The sequence below is a fragment of the Papilio polytes genome, unplaced genomic scaffold (assembly GCF_000836215.1).
Source record: "Papilio polytes unplaced genomic scaffold, Ppol_1.0 DF824047.1, whole genome shotgun sequence".
Taxonomy (NCBI): Eukaryota; Metazoa; Arthropoda; class Insecta; order Lepidoptera; family Papilionidae; genus Papilio; species Papilio polytes.
In genome coordinates this window covers 5,819,344-5,837,034 of record NW_013525157.1, presented here as the reverse complement: position 1 = coordinate 5,837,034, position 17,691 = coordinate 5,819,344, and the positions used below count along the sequence as shown (strand labels likewise).

Below are 17,691 nucleotides of genomic sequence, written 5' to 3'. Positions count from 1 at the left end.
CATTTACGGATATCGGTACAATTGTTTGATCTTCTCAAATAACATATCTTGTTTGTACAAGCGCAAGAAACGATAAGTCAATGTCATTTTAGTTATGCCAAGGTCATTCTTATTGCAAATATATGCCCGGAGATATCTAAAAAGGTTTTTTTTTCAACAGAATTTCTTAATGGAATGCGTCTTAGAAACACACGATAAAAGAAGGGTAATTAAAATTGATATAAGTTCAATAATAGGAAGAGAAATCAAAGCACGCGATGACGCCATTATAATCGAGTAACCAAGACAACTGGTTTTTGGCGGGAAGCGCCCACGCGACATCAGCCTCTTCTAATAGCGAAGCAAACAAACAAATAGCAAAATAGTCGGGCATTCGTCCGCAGTGCACCGCGCGACGCGACGCACAACGACGGCTTGCCTGATCGAAAATACGCGAAACTTAACTTATAATATAAACAAATAACAATTATTTATACAAAGATATATTTTCATTATTTGTTATTCATAATAATTGGATTATCAACAATTATCAACTGGAATTTGCATAATTTTATTGGTGAGTGGACGCATGAAAGTACCTTTATTTATTTTAATGGCAATAATTTTTTATAACATTACGTCATTACTGTTTTGCACAGAATAGCCGTATGAAAAGAATGAGGATCGAACGTGATTTTTATTATGTACAAATACGATTTTTTTACATTAAAAAGTAATTAAAAATCCAACTTGGCTATAAGTTAAGTTGATATAAGCTATGACGTGTTAGATAAACAAAAAAATAGGATACGTAATGACGTCATTCGTAAAATAATTTATCGCGTTATAAATGTCATATGGGGATATAACGCTTTAGGTGTAAAATAGAAACAGCCTTGCTGCATTACGAGCGTTGAAAATTACGAAATGACAATGTAAATATTCTTTTTTAGTAAAGATGGTCGTATCTTTCGTAACTCTAAGCATATAAGTGCCTAAGTTAGAAATTGTATTGTCGAGTATTTATTTAAAGGTTTAATTGAATTAAATTTCCAAAAATGGACTAAAGGATGTTATAAGACAAGGAATATAATATTACATTGTGAAATCATAATGTCAATATTTTATACCTAATAATTAATAATTATACATCCTGCTTTTCCATAAGTATTATGAAAAAGTCGTTAAATCCAAACATTCTAGATCGTCATGAATAAATATAACAAGAAAGGCATATGTGTGACAGTTTTATAGTTTAGGCTTAGTCAATATCGTGGGAAGAAGTTTATATACTTTCTGACACGACTGTTGGTCTTTATTAGGACTATAAATGCCTTGTTTATGAGATCTACTTTAACCACCCACAGACGTAAATAGGTTGATAGGCTTACCTCATTAGGTATCTACTGGGAATGAGAGTCACAAAACATTAAAGACTAGGACCGTTTAACTCAGCGTTGAAATAAAGTGAAAAAACGCAAATATATTGGAATAATACAAGTTACGTTACGCAAAGTTAAGTGAACAATTTTTGGATGGAAAACCTGAATAGAAGCGTATGGCACCTAAAAAGCAATCAGCAAGCTATACTTTTTCTATCTATAGAAAACCGAAAAATTCTCATAAATATTGTACTTCTATAATTGTTTTATGAAGGCAAATTAGAAATTGATCACTAACAATCTGCAAAAATGTTATTCATGTGTAATATTAAATTATGCGTACAAAAATGTTATTTTAAAGTTTGAGTAAAATTATTTTACCCTACTACCAACTAGAACACTTTGTCATGTTCTTGACTAAAATTAATATCGCTTGTATGCTCGTGTCACAGTTTTCTTCAATTGACTGTGATTTCGGACGGTTTATTTGATTCTTCAATAGAATACAACGAGCAGGCTAGACTGGCAATTAATTATTTCGTGAAATACTTTATTCTATGTACTTCTATCTGTGAACGTACTTATAGTCTGAAGGTCAGTCAAGTCATTGAGAACAATTAGCTATTGACCCGTTATCTACTAGCTGTCAATAAATTTAATTAATATTTCTTAAGTGCCTTTATTCATACACATTACTGCATATTAAATTACAGTGGACGAATAATTGTCTAGACTATAGACGAATATTTTTCCTTTGGTAAAACTTCGCATGTTCACGTATATTAGATATCTAATCTATAGTTGTCTATATCAATGCTATATTTTTAAATTTCACGTGGATGAAGTCGCGAGGAACAGCCAGTAACTTATAATGCATTTTTGCGCTTTTGATCATTCTATCGAAAAGGTGAAAGGTTAATAGGAGCGTTGGAGTGGCATCGTCTGTCTGTTCGTTTCGCGAAGGGGATCGGGAAAGGCTGCTATGAAACGAGTGGCCCAAATACGATTTTATTCATTTTTCACGATGACAGCGACTTGCACGGCCTGGCACTGAATTAACTTTTCTTTCAGGCTCAATGACAAACGTGATATTTTTACAATATGTTGTTGACATCATATCATATACTAATAATGACATTTTTATAATTAGCTACATTTTATATAGTATTTTATTTATATCTGTTATTTATTTGGTAAAGGTATTCCTTATTTTTAAAACCGATATTAAAAATCTAGTTTTTCCAGATTGAATTCTAACAGACTGTATCTTTTTTTGGCAAGCAGACAAAATAACGATAAAAATCGCATACATTACAACAATTGTACTCACAATGGGTCGTATTTTAGTAATAAATCAAATTAAATTTCCGTCATCTATGAACTTGTGTGTGGGTGTTTGACTGTTAATGTTCGAGCTTGTAGAGCAAGTTTCTACGTCAATTAATAATGCAAATACGTTTATGTTATCAATTATAACCATCATTATTGTCTACAAAAACGAACCAGTTTGTTTTAATATTTGCTTTTTAATGCACCAAAAAAAGAATTGCATTTCATCAAAAGTTATATGACATTCGCGTGACTTCATGTTTTAGTTCTATTAAAATTTAACAAATACTTGCATTATTTCCAAATAACTTAACTTGGGTTTAATACTGACACGAGATGCTTTTTAAACAACACGATAGAATATAATTTATTTCAAGCTTAAGGTCATAGACCTATGTACAGATAAGTAACCGTTAATTTTTTTAGTGATTTACTGAACAGGTATCTTTTAATTCATACCCAAGTGTAATTAAGGTTCATCTCCGAGAATGACGGGTTCCCGAGGGTATGTTTTCTAATACCACGCGGACGAAGTCGCGGGCAACAGCTAGTATCCATATATTTGTATTAAAAAGTCAAAAATTGTAAGATACAACGTTAATCAATAGCGAATAAAATGTATAAAATAGCTTCCGTTATACTAACATTGCAAGTTCACCTTCAGATAAGTTAAATGTTTCCGCAAAAATGCAAGCGCCGGAAAGCCATTAAGGTAAACTGCAGAAATTAAACCATTTTAAGCACGACTGCATGCAAAAAAAATAACTGCATGATTTTTTTAATAAATTAATTTCTCATGTTACTATTCAGATTTGGGAATTAGTATAAAGAAAAAAATAACTAGAATTTTATTATGTTTGAATTCTATCAAATTGCGGTGTCTTTTTAAGTTGGGTATGTTACATGTCCCCGCAATATTTTAATCACTGCTTACACCAATAACAAACGATGCCTTGAAGATATTCAAGCGTCTTACAATAATAATTTAAAATTAAAGGTGCGCAAAACTACCAAAATAGTAATGACGCCATTTCAATGAAGCATATTTCGTATTTGACCTATAAACCGACAAAATCTATAGCAACGTATGTAAAAGATTTATTCTTTATTAGGCATACGCATCTCCATATTGTTCGGGTTACTTTTTGTTTACCATTTAAGCAGACAATTTATGTACAAGTTAAATCGTTCGTAAGGTCAACGTTATTCATCGATGGCATTGAAATGTATGATGTATTACGTTTTGATCATTGTTTAATTATAGACATTACTGCACTTATTTTCGAATATGTTATACTAATATTGTAAATGGGAAAGTTTAGGTGGATGGATGTTTATTAGAGTTTGTAGCCTAAACGCCTCAACGGATTACGATGAAATTTGGTATAGATGTAGAGGATAGTCTGGAAGAACACATAGGCTACTCACTTTTGTTTTTTTTTTTAATTCCACGCGGACGGAGTTGCGGGCGAAAGCTAGTATTGAATACATTTATTCAATAAAAGCAATTGGAAAAGCTTATGGACATACACAGGTCTGATGATGATTCAATCACAGATTTATAGTGTTTTTCAAATATCTTAGCAGACTAAAGTCAGCGCTACGCAGCCCTCCCAAGGATAAGATAATTTGAAAAACTAACGTTATACCACAGCGATTGCACCTTCGCGAGTTGTTTTATAACTGGCAGTAAATAAAGCACGATAATATCTTAAATGTCAAACTTAACACTATTTTGACATAAATCACAAGACTCAAAAAACAGAAAACGTATTTCGTAACTTGTTAAAGAATTTATATTTTCATACAGCTGATTTTACAGTTTACATTTCGTTAATAAGGATACCTAGTTATTTAGATATATAAAATGTCCGTCCGACAAATACCATCTTTACGGTCGGCGAAGGTAATCAAATCGGCGATGAGTCAAACTAGATCGGTAGATATGCTTTTTTGTTTATTTAATTTTTTACTCCATCGTTTTTTCATTTAGCCATCACTGAAATGTATGAGCTGAAACAAATTTTACCTAGTTCAATTCTTACGGTCCTTTTGTAATTAAGTAGTTTTTTTAAGTTAGATTTGAATATTGTAAACTATTCTTAAACACGATCTTTGAGGTTATTAAAGGATAAAAAGGTAAACTTCTCATGTAGTACAAGAAAGGTTGAAAGGTAAACTCAAATAGAAGTGGATTAGAATTATTCATAAATTATTATTATGCCAAATATCTTGCAAAATGATTTTGTCGTACAAAGCTCTTGCAAGATATTTGACATTCCTACGACTGGCAAGTGACCATATAGCAAGTTTTTATGCAATAGTATGCAATGTTCGCATACTTGTGTAGGCCTTAAAACAACTTTTTACAACCTACTTTTTACTATGTTACTTAAATTGCAATTCTCCAGTAATTGGTAGTGCTTAAAATTTTGGTTGCTTAATCCTAACTTAAGGCGAGCTTTCGATAAACCAACTGATTAGATCCTACAACTACATTTGTATGTTAAACGGCCATAAATAATTCAATTCTACAAACTTTTAACAATTCATGTTCCCCAAATTTCCGCCCAATTTAGGGTAATTAAAAAGTTTTGTTGAACTAATTACTATTGGACCCAACGTGTTTGAAGTTATTTAACGTTAGCAACTGTAATTTAAATTAAATATTCTTCAAGAACGCAAAAGCATAATGGTGTTATGTATAAACCTAAATTTTCTTGTGTTATGTTTTTGCTGCATTTCTAATGATATTAGAATTAATATGACTAATTGATCGAAATAAGTATTATTTGGCCTTAATGGATTTTAAATTACAAGCATCAATGCAATAGGATTTTATGTTTAAAACTTGTCTTGATGTGATGAAGGATTTTTAACCATAATGTATAATTTCCAGAGTTTGGGAATTCGACGTACGAACATACCTACAACAACAACGTTGTCTAAGAACTACTTCTCTTGTTCATCGATGGGTGTGCGCCAGAACCCGTGGACCCCAACCAAGCGCCGAGGACCCATCGCCGCAGAGGCAGCCAGCCCGGGTCCGGCTGTCGTATCCCTGCCCTCACTTATAGGTATATTATTGTTGTTTTCTATAGAATTCTCTTACAATAAATTAAATAAAACTGTAGATTAGTCCAAGTATATACGTACTTTCAAATTTATGCAATAAATCTAAAATAGCTTCAGATATATAAATTAATAATTTCTTGAGTCTAATCAAAAGTAAAATATATAGCCACGTCTTAGTACAATACGTGTCAAATAGTTATATGGAATTTTCGTTTTTGCTTTATAAACAACATGCGATGTAAAATTTGGTTTGCTAATAAGTCAGCTTGTGATGTATGGATTTGGGCGAGGTGGTCGCGATTCGCAAGTAGCGCTGACATCATGCGGAGGTTGCGAGATTATCGCGTTCGCGGCCTCGCTCGCGTTAAGACCGTCTGTGACATCATTACGCTAAACATTCAGTACTTGTTTTTCTCGTTTCAAACGACGCAGTCGCATACAACATTGAACATCGTAATACATTTTACTCCGTAAACTCAGTTATTAAATCCCTTGAAGTATATCAGTATCTTTAACTGGTACTGTCTCGTGAAGTGTCAATTAATTCATGTTCGGCTGCCATCTGGACTGTGTGGGCGCCGCTGACCTTCATAAGGTTAGCTCGATGTTGTTTTCTTGCTCGAAATGTTTACCTGTGTTATGCCAAAACAATATTTGATAATACTTTTTTAAGTATTTTTTTCCTATATGTTTTGTTTGTTTCTCACTAATAACATTCTACTAATTGTATAGGTTATCAATACAATTTAGTAAGTTAAATTATTATTTTATCCACGGCCATTACTGAATAGATTAGAGCTATTGTTTTTCAAGCCAGTTTAATTTATCATGTGGTTAATATATTTTAACGATAGAGGCATAAGGTATTGTATTTTTGTTGCTATTTTTTTTAATTCACATGACATTTAAGTTTAGCATTCTGCGTTTTAAGTATCATCGATGGATTATTTAGTATTTTTATTGTTGTGTGTCAACTGTTGGTATAATTTTCATACGTTGCAGGTAAACCACCTCCGGAGTCCCGCAAGCCAAGAGCACCGGCTTTTACTTTCGGACACAAGTTGGATCTCACGCTCACAGGACAGGCTGGTCCAGGACCTGCCTCCTACAATACTGAAGGAATGACAGCTAAAGGTTCGTACAACTGATACAATGCTAAATCCTACAAAATATATGGAAGAGTTTGCGTTACCAGATGACATTGTCGAAATCAGAAGGACTAAGGAGTATCTTTTTGCCTTGCTTAATCCTACGATTTGTACCTATGAAGAGTTAGTTTTTTATGTTTAAAAAACTGTCTAAAGAATGATTTGGTTATTAGTGAGTTATGGGATGTATTAGTATTTCTCAAGTAGAGATGACCTGTGCTGCATTCGACTTGATGTTATTATTATTTTATAATTTAATCGCCGGGTTTTTAATGTTTGTTTAACTTTCACACTGCATGATAGTGAAAACCCGTGTGCAAAATAATAATCTCCGCTGTTTGTAAACATGCAGTTTAACCTTTCTTATCTTAGCAGTGAATAAGTAAATTATAAATAACCTTTGTTTTCCCTTATGGGTAGAGGAGTGATGTCCAAACTAATGACGTTCCCTTTGTAATGGAAAACCAGAAAAAAATTAATAACTAACTACACAAACTACATTAGTAACTACCGAAAATGTATTAATTGTAAGATAATTTTAATTGCAAACAGTAACGTTTTTCAGTTATCAATGGTTCTTAAGTTTAAGAGCTTTACTTTATGAACATTTTATATGAATCTTATTAACTAATATATAGTTAAGGAACTACAGTTATGAAATATTGGCTGAGTCGTATTTATATGTAGAATTAACAGCCATGTCACATGTTTAATAGAGCGAAGCTAAATCGATGTCTTCGTTTGGCATCGTTTAGAAATCGTTTGATCAAGACTCCATCTGAAAATTGGCTTGAACAAGATAATTGTAATTTATACGACGGACAATTGAACGAGTGCCGCCCACGGTTGTTATTTGTTGTGTTATAGAGACTACAGGCCGGTTAAAACCTTATGAGATTTGTTATAAAAATAAAACTGATCTGAAATCCAACTACCCGATTCGATTCTTTTATTGTGATAAATTAATTGTTTCTGCTTTTGTTTATTGAAGTCGATGTCGTTATTTCGTGTCTATAGAAATTCTAAACTAATGTGGTCACACCAACCTTCAATGGTTTTATTTCTACAATAAAATATTGTGACTAATTTTTTTTCCAGCACGATGACGTAATACGAATTTCTTAACAATAATTACATTACTTGACGAATATTTTTCATTGAAATTGATTGGTTTTTTGCGTAGTGACATTAAACGAAAACGTTTTTTAAAGTTATTAAGTTAACGTAAAAGTCAAGTAACAAGAGTTATTTTGTTAATAAAAAATCTAGATTTACTACGACAAGCCTCAGAAAGTTTACAGACTTGATCAGATGTTTGTCTAACGTTCCATATACGGATTGAATGAAGTGACAATTTACCACCACGGCTCAATGCCACTTAGCGTGGGTAGTCAGGATAATAATTTAATTGAGTAATTGCAGTGACAAGTGCAGGTGACGCTGCTGGGATACTTGCTTGATGTAACAGCTTTAACAGTTTTATTGTTGTTTGGGTTTTAATGTGAAAAATCAAATCCACCTGATGTGAAGAGTGTAAATATGTGTTAAAATATAATATGCGCTGTTACTCAGCTGTGAGTTCGTTATTGTCAGGCCTTATTCTCCATCTCTTCTTTCCTTTTTTAAAACCCTGATAACAACAGGTTTTTGCACATTTGTTTTGCCAGTTCAAATCGACCCAGAGTATGCTGAAACAAATTACTATTGACTATTTCTAATCACGCTCTTTGGTGTTAAAGACTGTTTTGTAAAGTAACGAATTGATATGAGAAATAACTTGTCAGCTTAGCTAGGTAAATGTGTCGTGACCTCGATTAGTATGTTGACAAATATTTCTGTAAGGGGTATACGTGTTTTCAAATGGGTCATGATTTCACTACGCCGTATAATTTGCATTAACGACGTCGCCCGCCGTATTTATACGTTTCTTCCTGTTCACTTGTTTAATGTTTGCCCGACTATTTAAATCGAAGTCATTTAAACTGTATAATCAGTTTTCTGTAAACTGTTTAGATATATTATATGTGACAGCGGTGAACATGACATGCATACACTTCCGCTGTTGATGCGGGGAAAAACATGAAATGTCCTAGCTTGGTTTTCTTTCCGGTTGTTATTGATGTGTGGTAAAAACTCGTAGATAATTTATACTTGATATTAGCTGATGACCCTAAAAGGACCTTATTTGTCTAACATTAACTTCAAACATGTGACAAACACAAAATTAAAAGTAAAAATACTGTGGGAATTCTACATATTTTAGTAAAGAAATAAAAGCAATATAGTTTTGCATGACCGTATTAGGTGAACGGATTAAGCATACGTTTTATAAAAATCGCTTTATAAAGATTTGTGTATTTTGGTTTAAGTAAAAGGAAGTAGGTTTATGTATACAATTATTAGTCAAGATTTAAATGTACAGCACTTACTGGGATAAGTTAAAGCTCTGACATTGGTCGATAAGTTCGACTCGCTGTGTTTGTTGTCGCCAAATAAGTCCGTGTGCACGAAGGTGATCTGGGATGAGTCACTTCGCGTAGGTGCCTGCGGAGCCTGGGAGGCGATATTCGATCGGAGCAGGCTCAGTCGCACATCCACGTCCATACAATTGCATCGTGCTTACTTCGTATTTGTGGATTAAATCTTGGAGTTTTGTTTGTGTTCAATTTTAGTGAAGCAACTTTGATCCGAGGTAGGATTTCAGTGACATAATTTTTGTTTCTCGTTTTAATTTTTATAGATGTTTTGTTGTAGCGAGTAACTAGCTAAAGCTTTGAAGATTACACGGGTAAAATTGCATTTCAAGTTTTGTAGATTGTAGGATTTATTTAGAGTGCACCTTGCACTACCTAAGGTCTAATTATTCTAAAAAATACATTTTAAAAAGAAGAAAACAGTATTAGATAGATATATATGTAATTTGAAACAATTATTTTCGTCATAAATGGAATAGTAATAGTAAAAAATGAATTGATTCGCAAGTTTGCAAATCGGGATATGAAATTTCTAAGCTCTAAGTCAAGTATGAAGATGTAATGATGTAGTATGTCAGGTCGTGCGTCGGTGCCCGCGGCGTCGCTGCACGGGCGGTGGCCGGCGCCGCGCGTGACCCCCACGCCAGCCCCTTGCGACTACGAGCCCAGTAAAGCCACTCGTCACGCGCCTGCATTCTCTATCGGTCTTCGAGTCAGTATGCCGCAGCCTGGTAGCCAGACCCCAGGTGCTAATGCTACAAGTCTCGTAGTGTCTTGCATCTCACTCATCGTGTAATGGTCTTGTTGCATTGTATCTGAAAAATCACAAAGTCTTATCGCTTTCATGTAATTGTATCTTGGTCTTTTAATTTTTGATGTATTGCCAATTTGCTTGCTTTTTGTTCGTCTCTTACTTTTTTTAAGTCCTTTAGTTTTTTTTTTTCATATTGGATCTAATTATCTTACACATGACTTGAATTTATCGCAACTTTCACTTACGTTGTATTTCAATCATTTTCAGTCGTTGTAGTTTCTACATTAGGCATTGACTTCTTCATATTATCTACTCCTTAAGTATTTTAATTTAGTTAGACATTTCATTTTATTGTTTGTGTTTTAGATTCTATATCCTGTTGATTGTCGATTTTTGTTTTTTTTTTTAATGTAGCTTCTACTGATTTTCATGATATCTGTCATGTTTCGAATTGTATGTTTGTATATTTCACTGTTATATATGCTATTTCATCGTTATCATATTTATCTCTTCATTTTCCAATATATTTGTTGTGACGAAAATAATCCTGAATACATAAATAATAGATTTTTAAATTTAACTTTTTCAGCACCTAACATCTATTCCATGCCTCCGGTTCTCGGGGAAGCGAAAGAGGGCAGTAAACGCGCAGCGCCCGCATTCAGCATAACCGGTCGAGGCAAAACTATCGAGAGCAAAACGCCCATGCCTGGTCCGGGTACATACACTACTGAAAAGGCAGCAGCAGTGCTTACAAAGAGACCACCCGCATACACCATGGCCCCAAGAAGAGAGGTCAAACAACCTTCTGCTTCAGTGCCTGGTCCCGATGTTTACTGTCCTGAAAAGGTAATTTATACTCGTACTTTTTTGGGCTTTTGCAACATTTTTACATCGACATTCTTCTCCGGACTTTTGAAGGCAAATAGTGTTTTTAAATCTTGGTTCATAACCTTGCTTTCTAGTTTATTTTTATAATGGTTAACGCATTAAATTCCTCCTAAATCCTGCCATCTTACTTGTATGCGTCCAATCATGTTCATGCTATTAATTAATTTTGACCTTTTCTTAAACTAAGTGGATGTTCTAACAATAGGTGTGCGTGAACCTTCCGTGGGCGCCTTCGCATACATTCGGTATACGTCACTCGCGCTACGCCGGTCAACCTGCATATCATCCTGCTCCAGAAGAAATACCAACAATTTAAACTTCCCTGTAACTAACAAAGTCCTAATACTTTCTGCTAAATTCATCAACATGTACTAATTCATAATATTAACAACTTTTAATGCTTTAATATGGCTTCGTCAATAGTAAATTTGTGAGCTTTATATTACGAAATGAAAATTCCTGACAGTTTCCAAGCTGCAATTATTACAAATCATCGAAAAAAAGGTACTTATATTCATTTTGTATAATTTCGTTAGTAGAAAATCTTAGATTATATTATCTTTTTACATTTGGGTAGTTTAATTTATGGTAAATGTTGTTTTTTTAATACTTTGTCTCAATATTTCAGGCCGATGTAATTCTTCGTGGAAAATCTCCAAAATATAGCCTCTCTGGTAAATTGAAAGTTGAAAAAATAGAACATTTACCGGCACCAAATGCCTATAACCCTGAAAAGGCCGATAGGGTATTGAGGGAAAAATCGCCCGCTTACTCGTTCCGAACAAAAACTGAAATCGTTAAAATACATGATGCCCCTGCGCCAAATGTATATTCACCTGAAAAGTCACTTAATATCCTTAAAAGTGGCCCCAAATATACATTAGCTGGTAAAGGAGCAGTAGAAAAGCATGAAGTAACACCAGCGCCAAACTCGTATAATCCACAGAAGGCTGATAAAATTTTGCACGAAAGTTCACCAGCATACAGCATGCGCACAAAGGAAATTGTGGAAAAAATTGTTCAAACTCCAGCTCCTAACGTTTATGCTCCGGAAAATTCAATGCATATGCTTAACGGTGGACCAAAATTTAGTATCTCTGGTAAAAATGGGTGCGTTAAAATTAGTGAAACCCCTGCTCCTAATAGTTATAGCCCTCAAAAAGCTGACAAAGTTCTACATGAATCGTCTCCATCGTATAGTTTCAGAATTAAGGAACAAAATGTTGTAAGAAGCGATTCCCCAGCGCCCAATGCATATGCGCCAGAGAATTGTATTAATATTTTAGATGCCGCACCTAAATATACAATGAGTGGAAAAGGACCATCAAGTAAAATTGAGGACCTACCAGGACCCAATGCATATTGTCCAGATAAAGCTGACAAGCTTTTGCATGAATCATCTCCGTCATATTCATTTCGCACAAAAGAACACTTAAAGAAAATTGAGAATACGCCAGCACCTAATGCTTATTCTCCAGAAAAATCCATAAATATTTTGGATAGCTCACCTAAGTTTACTATTAGTGGGAAAGGAGTAACACCAAAACAAGACAACATTCCTGCTCCAAACACTTATAGCTTAGACAAAGTCGATAAACTCTTATATGATTCCGCACCTTCATATAGTTTTAGACCGAAATCCTGTTTAGAAAAACCTAGTGATACACCAGCCCCTAATATGTATGATCCTCAATTACTAAATGGAACACCTAAGTTTAGTCTTTATGGGAAAGGCACTGATGCTAAGCCATTTGATACTCCAGGACCAAATGCATATGACCCCCATTTACCAGACGGAACTCCAAGATATACTATGGCAGGAAGAATTGTTCAAGAAAAATCTTCTGATGTTCCAGCACCTAATGCTTATAGCCCACATTTGCCTGAACAATCTCCGAAATATACTTTTACTGGTCGTCCAGCAGACGGAAAGCCATTAGATACTCCTGGTCCAACTAGTTACAATCCACATATTCCCAATAATTCTCTTAAATTCACTATGTCTGGCAAGGGATCAGAAGCAAAACCCTCTGATACTCCTGGACCTAACACTTATGACCCAAATCTACCATCCGGTACTCCCAAATTTACGATTTCGGGTAAAGGACAGCCAAACAAAGTAGTAGACACTCCTGGCCCCAATGCTTACTCTCCAGAAAAAGGAACCAATGCAATTTCGGAAAGTTCTCCCTCTTACACATTTAGAAGTAAACATCCCCTTCCTAAGTCCGTGGATACGCCAGCACCGAATTCCTACGATCCAAGTAAATATATTCATTTGGTAGATGGTGTACCTAAATATTCATTTGGGGTGAAAGGTCCAACAGAAAAACCGTCTTCTAATCCCGCGCCTAATGCATATAATCCTGAAAAAGCTGATAAAGTACTTCATGAACATTCACCTGCCTATACATTCCGTCCGAAGATTGAAAACAAGAAGATCAGTGATACTCCGGCCCCTAATGTGTATAACCCCGATAAAGCAGATAAAATTCTATTGGATAACGCTCCACGTTATTCATTCAGAATTAAGACAAATCCACCTAAGGCAGATAACATCCCAGCTCCAAATTCGTACAATCCTGATAAGGCAGATAAAGTGATGATGCCTAATGGGCCACAATATACTTTTAGGATTAAATCAGATACTATTAAAGTTCAGGATACACCCGGTTAGTATTAGTTTACATGTTTTTTTTTCTTATATTGCTCTAACCATGTCAATAAAACATTCTTTTTTTCTTTAAGCTCCCAATTCTTACAATATTCCAACAACCGTCCAAACTCCACTTTACACAATATCTGGTCGACACAAGGAACCTATAGATGAACGTTTGAAGGTCCCATCTCCTGGCACGTACAATCCAGAGAAGAGTTATAAATTTGTGTTAACATATTCGCCTCAATATACTTTTGGAGTCAAGATTCAAACAGATAAATATGCTGATTCGCCTGGTAAGTGAAAAAAAATATATATTGAATATCAAACGCGTCTAAGTAATTGTTCTAACCCTTTATTTTAATCTCTTGCAGCGCCCAATACGTACAGAATACCATCTGTATTGGATACTCCGGTATATACGCTTTCAGGACGTCATAAAATTCCCGTAGACGACCGCGCTCGTGTCCCCGCGCCTGGCACCTACTCCCCCGAAAAGGTAAATCACTAATGACATAAAATTCTTAATCAATATTTTGTGTATGTAAAAATAAATCAATCCACAAACGATGATCTATTTCGAGGCAACTGCTTTCTGTTGAATTTGTTCCGGTTTGTTAAATTCGTAGTTTTTTTTAAATATAATAATGGTTTGGTTGTTGATGTAGTTTCTGTTGAAGTTTTTGTTTAATAAATTTAGTAAAACACGAATTACAATTACTTTCCAGGTCCAGTTAAGTAAAACACCTCAGATAACGTTCGGAATTAAGCATTCTCCTCGCTTAGGTCAACTTAGGCCGATTACTCCGCAACAACAAACAGAAAATGACACAGCTAGAAATGTATCGAACGAGGAAGTGCGTGTAACGCGAACTCAAATCGTTTCGACGCCGAGATCAAATACCGGAAGTCCTCGGTACGAAACCCAAAACACAAACGAAAATATATCGAACAATAAAATATCGCAAAACTATGTCGACGACTCGAACGAATCAAGTATAAATGTTTATGATACTCGTACTCACGTAACTCACATAAGATCGCCCAGTGAAGCCAGGAGTACGACTGCGACACCAGAACCTGTCCAAGAAACACTCACTCAAGAGATTGTGTGGGTACCAGAAAAACCTATTCGCCGTGGTTCCTATACCATAGATACGTCTGATGGCAATGGAACCTTTGAAAGGTATAATAGAAATGAAGTCGTTCCCGTCGAAGGTGGAGTTGTACATCTGCATGAAAGTGGCGAGAGAGGAGGATCAAACACCAGTCAACATTACCAAGATCTGGTAGAAAGGGAAGGATATAAGCAAGTTACTGATAAAAGTGTCAGTAATACTAATGCTTTTGAAAAGAAGCAATCGGGTTCCCAAGAAGTTCGTACAAACACAGATGTACAACACTTACCTAACGGAGGAACGTCAACGACCACAACTACAACGACAGTCAAAAAAATCGGCACCGCCGCTAAAGCCGCCAGCTCAACAACTAATGTCACACGCACTAAGGTCGCTGTCACATCCCGTGATGTCGGTGCGAAGTAAGAAGTAACTGACTAATTTAATTTCCCATACATCATAAAAATACAGGGCTTAATGCAATTGCTTATAATCTTTAAAATCGCCTTATATCGAATGCTTATTTACGAGTTGAATTTTTAGATGTCTATAATTATGTTAAGAAATTCGTAGATCGTTTTTAATTTATTTAATAAATTATGGTTGTCATACTATTTCAAAATCACTTTTACTAATGTTATTAATTTGTCTAATGTAAAAATGTGATTTAATATATAATATTTTCTTTAGTATGTTGTTTTATTACTGTCTAATCAATTTGTATGTTTATAATAAACGTGTTTTCTTCTCCTTTGCACTAATAATTCAGTTGAAGCTCATTGCTTATGAAAACTTGTGTGGGATTGGTCCATGAAGAAATTGTGCATTTTATCTGATGTTTGTGCAAGGGCGTAGTTTTAGTATCGTGTCTCTTCCTATCCCAATAAGGAAAGAATGGGAAGGGAAAGTAGATTTGACGCATAAGAAAGGGAATAATAATCTTTCAGTGCCTCTTCTGTCGATTAAAGGCAGACATCACATCTGTCTGTGTGGAGCAGTGAGCCGCTTGTTCCTTTGCCACCAATGACGTAAGAAAAAGTCCTGTAATTGAAATCTACTTGATTACACTAACATAGTATTTTTTGTTTTCTCTTACTGAGATTCTTTCAAAAGCACGTTACTGCGAAAAGTGATTGTTTACTTTTCGCGAAAATGCTTGAACATTTTCCGCTTAAACTTTTTGATTGCCGACTGACTAAATTCGTTTATTACAGTGGAGCTTTTAATGGATCATCTCGATAAATATGTTTTGGTTTATGGTGCTGCAAAAAATACTCAATGGTCGAAGCTTATCACTTTATTGTTTTCCATTGTGCGTCTCCAGCTATTTTACGTCCTTAAATTGATTGTGTGTTTAAAAATAATACACAAATAGTATTTTGTTTTATTTATCGTTGGTACGTTTTTTCAATCATCGAAGCGGATGTTTATGCATGATAAGTCGAATGGAACGTTGAACAGGAAACGTGGCTTCTGGATAACTGGACACTCAACTGTTTTGCGCCTACGCGCCTCCCGCTGTGAAATCAATATAAAGCATGGCATATACATGTTTTAACATTGTTTTGCTCTTTAGTCGAACTATTAATACATTCGTATACTTGTACGCTATAAAACCACAAGTATTTAGTGGGTATAAGCGCAAGACCACAAACTGCGAAAGGTATTGGAGGAAGCCAGAATCTAACTAAGGATTGGTATAAGCTGATATTGGTAAATAGTCAACAGAACTAAGCTTTGAGGTGATAATGGCCTGGGATCTCGGAGTACTGGATAATTGTAAAATAAATAGTAATTAAATACCTAGTCATGTCCGTTTGTTTTTTTATTCATGAAAGCGTTTACTATTCTAAAAATCTAATACATTTTTTAAATGCATGCATTCGAAGATCAAAGTGTATAATAACTGGGCATGTGTTTACTAATGTATTTATTTTTAGAACTAACAGCTTGTTATTGTGTGGTTTTTACGTGTTTTTAAAGAGAACAGAATTATTAACAAGAATTATTTCATTCTACACTTTGTGAATTAAAAGGAAATAAAGTAACAAAACAATTTAAATTATACATTTGGTTGTTTTAACGGGTTTACCTCTAAACGAAGTTAAGAATGTATAAACTAAAAAAGATTGAATGCTTATTATTGAAAAGTAAAGGTACAGTGGTTAAAATTACATTTTAACTCCAGAAAATTGTAAGATTACTAAAACTAAAACATTATTAAAAGCTTTGAAAATATCTATAATATTTTTAATAACTTTAATCTTAATTGATTGACCTATTAATTATTAAACAAAACATACATTTTGTCATTATTGAATTGCGTGACATGATTATGAAGGGGGCGACGACTGTAATGACTGGAGGAAGAAAGCAAGCTGCGAGGACCCTATAATAGTATGGAATAAGGACAGCGAGAAGATGATTTTTATAATTACAAACTGTTTAACATCATGATTGTTCGTCTCTTACCATTCCAACAGGAATCTTTGTTCTTTTATTTTTATCGTAAAGGTATCAGGCGATGTTATAGGTGTTCGTGTGTTTGTATCGTGTTTTCGTGTGACCACCCTCTGACGTAAACTGAGCCGTATGCGACAAGCTATGACGTAAGGTCGCCACCATTAATTCATTTGCCACATTCTCCTGTTACAACGAAAGTAATCTATTAGTCTACATTACAACAAAACAATGAAAAAACATTGGTGTGACCTTCGTCTATGGATTTGGGATACAGTTATATGTCTTTAACCTATTTTGAACTAGAATGAAATTGAACATACGTAACTATCGAGAATTTTAGGATTTTATTCAAAATGTTTTAGTAAAAAAAATATTAAACGTATTTATAACATCTTACTTTAATTATGTCGACAGAAATG

The 17,691-nt window shown here is 34.4% G+C and overlaps 1 protein-coding gene across 6 annotated transcripts; it reads left to right on the top strand.

The window, feature by feature from the left end:
- Positions 1-391: 391 nt before the first annotated feature.
- Positions 392-15,498, top strand: LOC106100629 (adhesive plaque matrix protein). 6 transcript variants are annotated; one of them, XM_013279568.1, is made up of 9 exons: positions 392-556; positions 5,590-5,767; positions 6,768-6,899; positions 9,966-10,133; positions 10,731-10,990; positions 11,661-13,704; positions 13,781-13,987; positions 14,066-14,190; positions 14,420-15,498. In XM_013279568.1, exons 2-9 carry the CDS (start codon positions 5,662-5,664, stop codon positions 15,233-15,235), a joined length of 3,858 nt encoding a protein of 1,285 aa, XP_013135022.1. In that variant the 5' UTR covers positions 392-556; positions 5,590-5,661; the 3' UTR covers positions 15,236-15,498. The 6 variants fall into 6 exon arrangements, with proteins under 6 accessions (XP_013135022.1, XP_013135021.1, XP_013135020.1 ...); XM_013279567.1 differs by lacking the exon at positions 392-556 and adding an exon at positions 4,432-4,596; XM_013279566.1 differs by lacking the exon at positions 392-556 and adding an exon at positions 4,432-4,629.
- Positions 15,499-17,691: the final 2,193 nt, after the last annotated feature.